General features: G+C 36.4%; 1 protein-coding gene across 3 annotated transcripts in view; it reads left to right on the top strand.

The window, feature by feature from the left end:
- LOC137254667 (supervillin-like) overlaps positions 1–14,629 on the top strand; it is a 140,170-nt gene that overhangs the window by 27,645 nt on the left and 97,896 nt on the right. For 2 of the 3 annotated variants that reach the window (XM_067792510.1, XM_067792509.1), the window contains exon 2: positions 12,219–12,341. Coding sequence is in view for 1 of the 3 variants with exons in the window: in XM_067792508.1 (XP_067648609.1) it covers positions 1,241–1,265; positions 12,219–12,341 (148 nt within the window). In the remaining 2 variants the exon portion in view is untranslated. Of the gene's footprint in view, positions 1–1,163; positions 1,266–12,218; positions 12,342–14,629 lie in introns of those variants that run through there. The other variant, XM_067792508.1, reaches the window with a different exon arrangement.

Below are 14,629 nucleotides of genomic sequence, written 5' to 3'. Positions count from 1 at the left end.
ATGGATGAAGTGCTTCTGCAGAGCAATGTGGAGGCTTCTCTAATGTGACTATCAGTGTTGTGCCTGTACCTATTCTTGGATTGCCGTGATGGTGTATCCAGGGATTCCCAGCAAAAATGGCCCCATGCTAAGAGTAGCAGCAACATCAACACTGTCAGCGACAGCACAAGGACATCAGCACCAATGTTAAGCTAACAAAAACCATGAAGGCAAATATATTGAAGTCAGTGGGGCCATGAATCATCCAGTGTTCTCTGAAAATCAGCGGTCATGAGACATGTGTAAACTGGCGCTTACTGTGTCATCAGGGCTTGTGTGGTAAATATAGCATAGTCTTGTCACCTTTGCAGGTATATACGATACTGAGCAGGGGTACTGAGGATGGAACTTGTAGAATATAGGTTTTAGATAGACAGTCACAGGATGAGTGAGTAAATATTGTTTTAAACTGCTTTCATCTGTATCATGATGGCTTCTATGGAATTATTGTCTGGACCAGAAAAACGTGTTTTGATGTCAGGAAGATATCATGATGCCATTAAATGTTACATAGTGGCTGCTTGATACCCTTTTTAGGTAGCTGTTACAGGAAGTATGTGTTATTGTGGACTCGTGAGAAAATAGTTGTGTTCAGTGAAATCAGTATGTAAGATCTGAAGTTTTGAAAAACAACCATCATTGTCAGTCTCTGTGTTATTCTTACTGTCACACTTATATTATTAACTCTAAACTTTTAAGTCCACATGCAGGTTTTGAATACTGTGCTAGATTGTTTTTCCCCTTAAGTATTTATGATGTCCAGTGAACCATGCTCTAGGAGCAATTTATGAAGTATTTATGCACGAATGATATTGAGCCTAAGTCAGATAGCGTTAGACATGTTGAAAGTTACTTCATTTCAGACCCATTCTTCCTTTATTTTGCTGGCCAAATGGGCACATAGTTTTCACAAAACCTAACTGTCATCAAAGCCCAGCGAATGTGAAAGAGACGGAAACATGAATGGTGGTCACCTAATAGACCAGGAGGAAACTTTGGGGGACGTATTTGTTGGTGTGAGCCAGTGTTTACTGGACACGGCTGGGCCTTATAACGAGAAAGTAATGTAAAGAGGCAGGCGCTTGTTTGACAAACACTTGATCCGCTGTCCAACTGCAGGCTTGAATACAAAGGTTGGGAATTTGTGACAATCAGGACATTACCTTGCACAGAATGAAACACCTCTGAAACTGATGAAGCAATGTCCTTCCCTCCACCATCTGAAGGTAAATCAGTTTTTGAAACTTTCATTGACTAAATGTTTCCTTTAAACTGCTGACAGTGTTATTGATAGATTTCCTGACAGAGGGAGGGGATCACTTTTAATGCAGCTGCCTGTCAGGGATTGGGAAGGAGGCCAAGCTATGTATTTGATGCATCCATTTCAGAGATGAAGCGCCAGAGGAGTAGTCTGTTGTCAACAAGAACATTTGTTGAACTTGAAATGAAAGTAAGTTGCAACATTGTGCAATATGGAGACTAGGATGTTTTCAGTTTCAGTTCAGTTTCCTGCCAGTGAAATCAGTTTCAGTCTGAAAGTAAGAGATAACATATTGTAAGGTCCACTTGATTTGTCAGGCGGACTGGATATAGTTTATATATATTTGATCAGCTGGTAGCAAATGATATTTCATCTTTGCATTTCCGGGTGACATCAAGGGGAAGTTTGGTCTTTTTAAACCCCCTGCAGGAAGGCAAAGGTGACATTGATTTGAGGTTCAGTAGTTCATTTTTTTATTGCAAAAACAGACTTTTTTGTTATTTATGTCAGCCTTGATGATTGTCTTTTGTCGTCTATGGCAGGTAAGTTGCACAGACTACCATTGCTGGCAACTTGGATAGTTTGATAATATAACAATAATCCACCTGTTTTATCACAGTCTATAAATACTCATGTCAGGACCAGATGATCAAGTGGTGGATGTAATGAGCATTTATATAAATGCCTTAATGATACATTGACATACAATTAAACAAGTCACCAAGCATAGGTAGTACACTTAACTTTGTAGCCAGTGTTTAGTGGGTATAACTGTAAGATGAAGTTGTTGTTACATGTAAAATATTGATTCTTCAGTGGGTTTCTTGAACATTATAATAACATGCTGTGTGTTGGTAAGATCACATGTCTTGTTGACCTACATGGACCCACGTGAGAGCCATAAACCAGAGACATTCTAATACTAAAGTGCTCCAGGCAACATTTAACAGTGATTGAATACATGTCACCATGACAGTAATTACACAAAGTAGATCATGTTTACCTCCACTGGGCACTGAACATGTGTGGGTGTAGCTCTATCATGGGAATTGCCTTAAAGTGTATAAACTTTAATGCTTTGCTCTTTTGAGCAATGTTTAATTTGCATCCATTTTACATTGGTAATGGTTCAGCATCGTTTATGAAATAAGACAACAGTTTATGTCATTTGGCACATGAAAATGATTTTTTTTGTTTTCCATCACTGACTTGCTACTTTAGGTTATTTTGTGCTTCCTAGTATTCACCACTTGGATTAAGTATTTAACTCACCAAAGTGAACTTATCTTTGACTAGCTTTTCCAGCACCGAACTTGTGTTTGGGTTTATGAATGTTGTCCTTGTAAACCATTGGACTAGTGACACTGAAACTTTAGATACTTGTACCTGCACCTGAATTTCTAAAAGTTAAAATCATACTACATTCTGGATTTTGTTAAAGTTTCAATGTGAACTTTAATCTGACTTTTTCATTTTGATCTTTTCTCTTAAATTCTTTAAAAATGCATTTTCTTGCTCTGTCAACAGTAAAAACCTCCTCAGTATCCACTCAAATGATGACACTGAAATTATTTATTCCAAACAATTTTGCAACCTGAATTTGTTCAAGAGGTTTGAATCCAATTATCATTATGGCTGCCTTAAATGGAAAGCAAATAGATAATCATTGCTGATATCAGCTTTTGTTCAGTGGTTTTGTTCCCTGTATCACAAGGTGAACAATTTGAGCAAAATTGGAGCTGATTATCCACATATATGTCAGTGTAATCAGTTGAGATCATTGATTGAACATGTGATAAAGCATTTTGAGTAAGCTTTATATATATCATTGCTATGAATCAGGACTGCATGGTATTACTGGTATACCGGTATATCACAATACATTTTTCAAAGGAAACATATTCCAATATTTTTTTCCAGATCACCGGTATGTTGGGTAAAGATGATGTTTTTGTGAAATTTCCAATATAATGCAATTCATATTGCAGTATTGGCACTTGACTTGCAATATATTGCAATACAATATATTTGCCGATACACAGGATCTATAATGATGATGATTGCCACTTGAAAACCTGTGCTTCATTTGGTGTGTGGATAATGTAATAAGTACTTGGGGACTTTCATGACAATGGTAGTAGCCCTGCTTGACCATGTAACAACAGAATATTTAGACAATTATCGCCTCCCAACAAAATGTCTATGTCAACTTCTGGTCAGGGTCTAACCCAGGCCATTTGCATGTGTCAATTTGAACAAGCTTGTTAAACATTCAAAAATCGTGTTGTTGGTTGTGGATTAAAACAAATGTAGGTCAGTGCATTATGAGATATTTTAACTCGGAGTGATGTATGCTAAAGTGTGAAAGAGATGAAAATCCAATGTTAGGGAGCTGTGTAGACACAAGAGCCGGCAATGTAATTTAAAAGCAGGTGATGCCATCAGTAGTATTCAGTAGTTGAGGTTTAGTTCACTCTCTGATTATTTGTTTCTGGCATACACTGTCAGTCATGTTTATGCTGTGAGGTGACAGCATATAATACTAGAACAAACTCTTCAAAGGTGTACTTGGATAAGTGTCATAGTTTGTGTCATGTAAATTCACTTGTTAGATTAATCATATGCCAGTTTCAGGAACATATGTGTTTAGCTATGTCGTTATGATTCTTGTTTTCTGGTACCTTTTTCGAGTTCCATTTTACAAGTTGAGATGTTTAATATAGAGCAAATGTTTTTATAAAATTTGTTCTGTCACTCCTACTAGAGACTGCTTCTACTTGACAACCATACTAGAATCTGTATCAAAACATGGCACTCAAGAAATAAAGAAGTTATCCATACAATTTGTTCTGTATTGTTTTCTGAATTGCATTTGTCAATGGGTCTTAACCTTTGAGCACTAACCCTGCTGAAACAGATGCATAGAAGATTTTCTTAATGTGCAAAGGAACTGATATTAAAATATGTCTCCCTTCAGTAGCGCAGCAAGAATTTTTCGCAAAACCATGGTTATCGTGTTTGGAAGTCACCACAAATCAGTCATTGTTGTGGATATTGTAGTCCTTTGAAATATTTCCACAGAGGCCTCTCGAATTCCTAGAACTGTTCAAATGAAGCCTTTGAAACAAATTACTGTTTAAGTGCAACTCATGATTTTCCAAATTGCTTCATTTGTGATGTCCGTGTCACAATGACTTCCAATTTGCTATTGCTTCATGTCTCAAAGGAACTGATTAGATTAACTGCATGTAGTGTTGTGTGTTCAGGAGAGTCTGGGAATGATGTAATCCCCAATTTCTGCAGCACTGCAGATCAAAACCCATATCTCATGTCACATTCACAATGCAAATCGGCCAGAATCAATACTGACTGGCCCTTCATGCTTTTTGCAGGTTTCCAGATGTTGAGTCTTGTAAGAATATGGAAAAGGTTCCACTCATGAATTAGGCTCAGTTCTGCATGCCTTGTTAGCACTGTATAAGGGGTTTGTGTACTAATTAGCTTTTCTGTTTCAAGATAACCTGATATTGGTAATGATTATTTTTCTTTCAACATATGACAAAGATGGCTTTATGAGTATGCTGTGATGAAGAAGAAAAGATCCTGGCTGTCAATGTTTGAGTTTTATTTCATGCAAAGAACAAGTCGAGAAGCTGTAATGTCACTGAAGAAAAGTCATTTGATAAATTTAATACTGAGCAGTCATCTTGGTTATGGAGTCTTTGTAAATGAAAACAGTTGTTGGGGAAGAAATTGCTAGATATTTTTATGTGTTGTTTTTTTAATAAATTAAGAAGGATGGAACAAGTTTGTCTTTTGCTGTTACACCTTTGCCAGTTGTCCTAAACTGAGCCAGAAAGTTCAATGTTAAGAAAGTCTGGCTGCAGGTTTGCCACTACGTTATGTTTGAAAACATTAAGCAAAACTCTAGTACTGAAAACTCATTGACGAAGGTGTGTTGGATATGTGCTAGAGATTCCAAGATGTTGTTTCCTTCTGAAGTTCATGTGATATAAGAGAAAGAAATGGTTAGTAATCATGATAATGGTGATATTTCAGCCTTCTATTCATAATACCCAGAGAATAACGTTTTCTTCAGCTGCAGGGACCAAGATTGCTATTATTTTGAATGCATGCTATAAATATTCATAGGTTTTGACGATCGGGAATATACAAGATCAAAACTAGAGAAATTCTGCACCACAACCACATATAACTGTCTTGATAATCCCCCTAGTCTGTCAGGTGATGGAGATCTCCTTCATAGGTATGGCAGTCTGCACTAGGTGGGAATATCCATGGTAAATTAGCAGAGCTATTGGCAGTGGCAACATGGCATGATGTTCCTTGGTAGCAAGGTCATTGCAACTACAGCCATATGGTGGCAGCCACATAGTATCCACTAAACTCTACATGGTCGCTAGAATTACATGGACAACACCAGCACAGTAATACAATACAGTATAATATCTCTCCGCACCTGATCAGGAGGTAAGTTTTGAGGGAATGTTTGATAACTATTACTGTTGATGTTAATGTTTAAGTGCTAAAACTACTGATGTAAATCTCCGAATGCTAGCATTATTGATATTTATACATGAGTGCTTGCACACCGCTTGTATGTTAGTTTTTGACATGTAGTTGTGTGAATTGTGTAATACAACATATACTAATTGGACTTTATGATAATTTGTTGTTAATGGGTATGTTTGAATGTGTAATTTGTTAGTTTTTTTCTGGTGAGGAAAGTATAAATAACTTCAATATGAATGTATGCCTATTTGAAAGTAGACAGTTACAGTGATGAAAAAACGGTTTTCGATTGTTTATCACTTACCATATACTCCAAACAGGCAGACTGATCATGATGTGATGGTCTTTCAACTGCCCATACTTTTATTGTTCTGAATAGAAATATAGGGGTCCTAAATATATATAGGTACATTACTTCAAAGTGGATCTAAAACAATTGATCTTGAAAGGGTTTAGCTAGTGCTGTTGTAGTATGGTATTGTTGCTGTCCTTTTATTTTAAGTGTTGAAGAAAGTGAATTGCTAAATTTGCAGTATGAGCCTCATGGGGGCTTATGGTTGAGTGTATCACCGGCTGTGTCAAGGGCTTCAGGTTTCTGGTAAATTGTGTTTATATGCCTTCAAATCAGCTAGCCTTGAATAGTGGGCCTGTGTTGTGGAGTATGTTTGAGCGATAGGCTTTTGTTTTGTGTACACTATCACAACATTGTAAATCGTCTGTTTGTTCAGTTACAGTTATAGCATGTGGAAGTCAATGTTCTGTACACCTCATAGCTTTTGTCCATGGTCATCAGTACTATAGGTATGCTGTATCTAGGGAAGATCTTTCTTATCGTTACAGGTATATATTAAACAATTATTTACTTTGAGTTTGTAAGAAATACTCCTGAAAGAATTGGTATACATTTTGGGGGCATATCAAGTGCTTTGTTGTGGACAAGGCATGATACAACCCAGTATTTGCCCTGAAGGGCTGCAGAATCTAAGAGTGAGTGAGGGAGTGCGTTAAAATTTAATGTCACCTCGACAATATTTCAGCCATGTAGTGAAAGAGGAAGAATCTAAGAAAGAAGCTAAACATGTAGATTTGATCTGATTGTTTGGAATGATAGCTAAAATCTGTTTATTTCAATGACAGCATGTTTGTAAATTACTGAAGGTGCATGTAATTTTACAATTTTTCCAAAAAGCAATTTCATGAAGTGTCAAACATCTGAACACTTGCAAATCTTTACCCCAAGTTCATCTCCATGGAATATGTGCATTAAGCAGTAGAAAACATGTGATCAGAATTCCTTTGTGGGCCAAGGGCTTGCTCTTTCTCAGATTTACTTTTGATGCTCTTAAATTTGTGCTGTTTTTTCTCATTTAGCCATATGTGTGTTCTTCACCATGTCATCGCAAGACAGAAGAAAGACTAGTTATCAGCCAGCTGATTGTTTCCAAGAAACAAGATACTGAACTGAAGACCTTTTAGCAATTTCTTGGAGGCATGTTACAGTTATTTGTTACATGTTTTGCATCAAACTGATGAGAGAACCTCCTAGGGATAGTACATTCTGTTCTACACCTGGACCCTCCTCTCCCCCACTTCTCCAGGTAATAGAGGACACTGGGGCTGCTCAAATCCTCTCAGGTCTCGTAGTGTTATTTAACTGTGTGATGTATCAACAGACCAGGGGTTCCTCGGAGAATTCTTGGAATCTTGGAGCCTTCATGTCATAAACACTGCTTACCTATGTGTCTTCCGATACACCGCCTGTTCTATGAGGTGAATTCAAGAGCTTAATGTGATCAAAATCTTTTTTGATTTCTCAGAGTATTAATGGTCACTACATTACAAAAGAGATAGATTTTGAGGGGTTTCAAAGTCTTTCCTTACCGACCAACTTTTCCTCAAAACACGAGGGGAGATATCTGTGTAATTTGAGAGGAAATTATGTCAGTTAGTGGATGTTGTGACAGTTTAATTTGTGTCAAGGTTTATTTCATTGAAAATACTTGCACAGATTGTGAATTTGATTTTCAAACTGGGGAAGAAATAGCAGATACAGATGTTTGATGTTTTCCTTCCCTCATTTACATGAGTAATTGTTGATAATGTCGCATAGCAAGGTGGTTATGGAAAAGTGCCATCATTTAGAAATAGCTATGTTGATGTTGCCATGCCTCATTATGAGTGTCCTGGTGATAACCAAGTTGTTGGTGTCTGGTCTCCCCAGCAGGGTTCCCCTCATTGTACTCCCCTACATGTCATTACGTGCTGGAGTATCCAGAAGGTGCTACAGCCAGATAACCAGATCACTGTTGCATCAAAGCTGGATCAGTCAAAATATGTCTGCTCACACTGAAACTATGGGTCTTAACATCATTACAGAATTATACATCCTATCAACATCACAAGCATGTCCGCTAAGAAAAAAATGGAAACCTCCTTACAGTTTTTGTTCCATACTTCTTTCCATGTGTTTTGGTGATATTGTATGAATATTTAGTCAAAGTCCTGTTTGGAGATTGAAGGTTTATGTTTCTTTGATTATCCTAAATCCACGAGAACATAAAATACCACTGAAAGAGATAGATGAGGTTTAGATGTGGCAGTGATAATCATACATTCTAAGCTTTTTCTGTTAAATCAGACTGTGTATTTATGCAGCAATACTCGTCCTTAGTGGTCCTTAACCTGAATGTAATATTACTGAAGGAAATGATCTATGGTTTGCATGATATACGACAGAAATGAAGTAAGTTCATTTAGGCTTTTGACAGGATATGGTGACAGGACTTGACTTCACTATAAAAATATGTATGTTGGTTGTCAATGGAAAGATGTCACGTTATGTTTACATCAAAACAGAACATGGTAGACAAGATAAATGTGTCAATACACCGTGTTTTGGTAGGTTTTGTGTCAAAATTAACTTATTCTGACTGCGTTACAAAGGGAAGATGAAGTAATTTTTGTATCTTGTAAACTTTTTTTATGTAGCCAGGAATTTCTGTTATTCTCATAACTCTATTCATATCACACATCTCTAAACCCTCATTTTCTGTGTGGAAACCACATCTGTCTAGTCTTGACAAAATTTGCATGTTATTCTTGACACATAATACCGGTAAATGTTTCTCATGTATCGCCACAAAGGGGCTACATATGCCTCAGAGTATTACCACATGGTCAGTAAACAGCAGCTGCAAAAAAGTACCATCTGCTGATATAAATAAGTTAAAAAATATAATCAGATGTATTTGAGTTCTCATGTGGAGTTTATCTATTTTTTTAATGGATTAGAGGAGGGCAGAATACATCTCCCTGGAGTGCCCCTGTGTCTGCAGATGCCACATGTTCTTTAACCGTGATACATTTGTCTCTAATGCTTTTTACCATTACCAGTTAGAGGATAACCATGTAGCATCTCCGTTCTGGCCAGCGCCTGTCTCAGTCTTGGCCATCTTGGCCTTCTTGTTCTCTGGCACCATGTTTCTTACTAGGCTGTCATCTTGGTGCTCATGTCCCCATCTCCCGGTGTAACAATGTCATGGAAAGGTGAGAGTGTGGCTGTGAATTTGGATTCATTTTTGTGAAAAATACCAGTATAGAAAACATCTGTCTGTTTTAAATTCATACTCATTGATGTCATGTTTTTTAAACTCTTATGTAGAAGGCCTTCATTTACAATGAATATGATTGTATTTTTCATCCTTAGAAATTCCATAATTAAGTTTGTAATATATTCCTGACAGTTTGCTTATGAAAGCCAGTCTAGTAAATCATTATCTTTCATGATAAAGACAATTTACTGGTACTGTGCTGAATTCATTACAAAAGATATCAGATTTCTTACATACAAAGATCTTTATCTACATAAATGAGCTTTATGGTAATTGTTAATGAGGCAGTGCCTGTTACTGTGTGTGCCATAACAGACTGACGTTCTTGGCCCATCTTGCACATGGCATTGGACAAGAGGTGCTTATTGCTTCAGTGCAAGCAGACCAAGAGTATGCATTCCCTTCACATGTGAGGTTCTTCCCATGCTTCTCTCCTCTCCATCTTCCTTTCTGAAGGGGCCAACAACTGCAGGCTGTATACATTCACATTATGTAGTGGCAATAAATATTGAAGATATGTTCATGCAGATTGTAAAATTGCACTTTGAATTAAAATCAGATGGACTTGAATATGGAAAACAGATTTTGAGTGTGTATTGAGTATTTTGTTAATGTGTCAGACTAAGTATTTTCTTTATTACTTAGAGAATGCAGTCAACATAACACATCAGTAGCATTTGGACAGGTGTTTCACACATCCCTTTTCTCTTCACTGCTGCGTGGATGGCAAAGTGTTTTTATCAACATTTTCCTGTGTTTTCTGACTTTTGTGTTTCTCACTACAGAAAACATGCTAGACTTCATGTAGTTTACCTACTATCTGAAGAAGCTGAGTCACAGATGGGCTGAGAACTTTGTTAAAAAGCGGGTGATAATCAGGCGGTAGACAAATTATCAAAACTGAACTCATATACACCAAAACAGAACAAAAACCACCTAAATAGGAAAATAAACATTCAAAACTACAATAGTGTCCTTTAAAACGGAAAGAAATGCTCTGTTATGAGAAACAGACTATCTGAAATTGAAACCATACACCATTCGTATGGTAGACCTGATAATATGGAACTGGGAAGCATGTTGTCAAACAAATGTTTAATGATATTACTGGTTATTACGGACTAAAGCAGAAACCATGAACGCTCTATCTAATCATGATATTACTCACTGTCAGAATGATACATGCATACAGACAGTGGTGAGATTACTGAGTGTCCAGTACATATATGAAAAGTTTCTGAAATAATCACACGACACAGATTTTCATGGATCTTGTGATTATTTCACAAACATTTTACATACATCTAAAACTAATGCATGATGATTATAGTATCAGATAAATGTAGATAAAATGTTAAATTATTTCCTAATTATGTTGAACTGGGTGTTTTAATCAATAAGGAACCATTTTAAAGATATTGTGTATGTTTCAAACAGAAGTAATTGAAAGTAAACAAAAGGAAACAGGACAAGTGACTTAATTAAACAGTGTTATTGTATGCCATGAGGATGTAAAAACTGGAGGTCATCAAGACGCCAACTTTGAGTAGGACCATCCTAGGGTCACTTAGTGGTGAGGATTTTGCAGTTGATTGTTATTGCTGGTGGGGCTGAGCTGTCCATGATCAGTGTGGTCCTGTTACAAGACCAGGAGGTGGATTGGTAGCTGTTTACAATAGAAGTGGTATGTGCACTAACATTCCTCATTGCACTTCCATGCCATGCCCATCATTGTCTGCGCTGGTCTATAAATATCATTTTGTCCTTTGTTTTATGGGAGGTTGGGTCAATGCTAAAATTTATCTTTGCAAGGATATTTTGTGTGTTGAAATGGTGTAGACAGTGTTCTTATTTTAGACCAGTGAATTCATTTAGTATTGATTTCTGCATTGCAAATGTAGATATAAATCTCAATGATAATAAGTCCTTTTGCTATCACTAGTAAGCTAAATGTGATGTTTTAGTTGACTAGGGTCAAACATAAAGCTGTCTGAAACAAGCTACAAATGTGTACACTCCCTACACCATAGTGCTAATTGATTAATTGACTAGCTTCATGTGATAAGAAGAGTTCAATGGGGAATTTCAATGTCAAGGCTTTGAAAGTTAAAATGTTAGCATTGTGCGTTCCAACTTATGTAGAATTGCATGCCAACTACGATAGGGTACAGATATCCAAAATGTAAACATAAAACTTGGAAAGGTTGAGACCATCTTCTTTCGCACATGAACATTTGTGACAGAATACATTTGCTCTTTGTTGTTTTTTCATGATGTGGATGATTTTGAGAATAGTGTTTTTTTGTTATTCTGTCACATTCTTACGATAACTGTCATTGCAGAAGTATGACAAACACTTTGACAAAGAGGCATATATAGAGGAAATTTTGTTAATGTTGTCAAATGAAATGTATATTTCATCGAGTGGTCAGGTGCAGTCACAAGTGAACATGTCAGCTTTGTCAGACCACGAGATGAAATATACATGTTATTTGACAACATTGACAAGATATTCCATTTATTATGTTTTCAGCATTGTTTGTAGATGATCGAGTCATTGAGTAAGTCTGCAAAAGTGATATTCTACTCAGTGAAATAACATGTTATTCTACTCAGTGAAAATATCATTTTTATTTTCGTCAGTATTTATAGTATTTCACTCTTAAATATATAATAAATGCTTATCTTTGTTAGTGATTGACCTTGACATTGATAAGTAATTATATGATATATGTTCCTGTAGTATGACTTACATTTGTTCTTCTTCATTGTAGGGAGAAGAAGTTACAGTGGGCGGAGTGACCTCTTGACCTTCACCCCAACCTTGACCTCCTACCTAGAACCATCTGGGTCCTTTTCTAAATCTTATCTGTCACATGGACTTGACTACGTAACAGGTGAGGTAACATTTCAGTTGGACATACTAGTCTGATAACAATGCATCATCTACATCCAGTTGATTTGGGTCAAGGAGTTTAGGCTTGTTTAGAATATACTTACATGTGTTAAGTACATGTCTTGGATGGTAATCAGATGTAGAAAATGTTTATCGCTATCAATGTATTTCTGATACAACTTGAGTGAGAGCAGTGTTGAGTTGTAACTTCATATTTGAAATCTTAGTAATTGAAAACAAAGTCACTCTAGGAAGAAAAGACCTTAAATATGTGCATACCAGCATCATGGCCATGATGAATCTGAGACAGATGAAATATAAACATGCCACCGAACCAAATATCAGGATAAAAAAACTCAAGACTTTCTTGCTTTACATTGGTGTTAATGTACAATTTGATAAACCTTCTGAATATTATATAAACTTTCAACAGTCACTTTTTCATATGAAATAGTGTGTTTCTGCCAAGGGTTCTTGGTTGTGAATAGTGGATATATCCCCAATATCAACGATCTTTTTATCAATGGAAGAAAGCTAAAGGTTGCCTGTCCAGACTAGTGATTTAATAGCTATTATTGCATGAGATCACACAGCCCAGGGGGCTAGATAAATATAGTTATCTACATGGGGAGTGCTATTGCTGAGGTGTGTCTGCTTTTGTGGATCTGTGATCTCAGAACAGTCTCACATATAGCTGCTTATTGTGGTGTTTATCAAACCAATACACAACAGTGTTGGGTATCAAGGCCTGTAGGTGCTTGGCTAACTTTGTAATAGCCCCATGTACATCCAGTGAATGCACATAAATAAAAGTATCTCTCTCCTCTAACTGAATTGTACTTGATTAAGTGTGATTTGTGAATCCACTAATCAATCAACAGTAGTGTTTTTAGTTGTTATCCATCTTAGAGGGTACATGTTACAGCATCTAAAGAATATGCATTGTGGTTCTGATTAAAGCAAGAAAATTGCAACCTGTTTTGCAACCTGTTTGTGTAATTTTAACAATTTATTCAATTTGAATAAGGATTCCTTCCAAATCAATACATCCTGTGCCCAACACCTTGCATCTAAATATTTTCCATAAATTTTACCTTAAATAATTTAGGATTGTCTGGCTGAACTGACATAAAGACATTTTGCCAGATCAGCTTTAAAAGTTCCAGCAAGTATTGGATGTTTTAGAGCAGTCATTTTGAAAAAGAAATTTTTAGGATATATTTCAGATTATTTATCCAGAATTATGACTTCTTAAAGATTGATTTTTGGTCTTCATTCACAAGAGCTTAGGCATATAGTTCCTTATGCAAGGTAAACAGAATGTAAGGATGTTTACACTGAGGTAATGGTGTCTGTCTGACCATGCATCACAGTGGTGACTGCTACAGACGCAACTACCTATTGTCTGATGTTATGTAAGCAGGAGAATATGCTGGATGAAAGGTGGACATGTGCTCAGTGTTACCAACAGACACTGAAGTTTGATCTGTTTGTAGATTAAGAAGACTAGGAGAATGGTCAGTGTAGCTGATTTCTAGTTTGCAGAGATTTGTGGATATTTCTTTCCTAAGCAGTGAGGAAGATGTCTACAGCAAACTGAAGGTGGGCAGTGTTTCATCATGTGAACAGTCATGTGATTCTGTAGTCTGCCATTTCTTATTATCTGTATGTAAGTGTTTACAGTCTGTACAATTGGTACGTTTATGGAACTTAACTTGAAAGTTTGTCACCACTATTATGTAAACCGTGTGACATGTTAGTGTACCTTATACCTAATGATATGAATGTTTTGGATTAATGTATGGTCAGCCACAATCATGATGACATAGGGAATTACATCAATATTTTGTTACTAGAAAAATTTTATTATGAAATCTAAACCTGAATTTTTTTAAACAAAGACATATTGTATTGCACATTTTTTATGTGATGGTGAAGAACTTGAAGTAAATGTCTTTTTAAACAGATTTGTAAGCCCTCTGAACATATGTAATACACTGACAGTGTATAAACTGTAATGGTCCCAGTAACTATTTGAAACCTACTTATCCACAGCTTAATAAAACTAATGGCTCTTTGTACATGTAACAACTTTGTCTTCACAGACCTGTGAGTGCTGAAAATAGCCAGTTATATTTTTGAAGAGGGGAAGAGATTATGCAGAGATCACAGGGGGTGGCCCAATTTGAATTTGTTGTATTCAATTATCTAGGTTGCGTGCAGTGCTTACTTCTGCTGGAACACAGATGATAAAGATTTTTACATTGTGTCTCACTGTCATGTTTCTTT

Source organism: Haliotis asinina, chromosome 10 (assembly GCF_037392515.1).
Source record: "Haliotis asinina isolate JCU_RB_2024 chromosome 10, JCU_Hal_asi_v2, whole genome shotgun sequence".
NCBI lineage: Eukaryota > Metazoa > Mollusca > Gastropoda > Lepetellida > Haliotidae > Haliotis > Haliotis asinina.
Note: the sequence above shows the minus strand (reverse complement) of the source record. Positions and strands in the feature narration are given on the sequence as shown.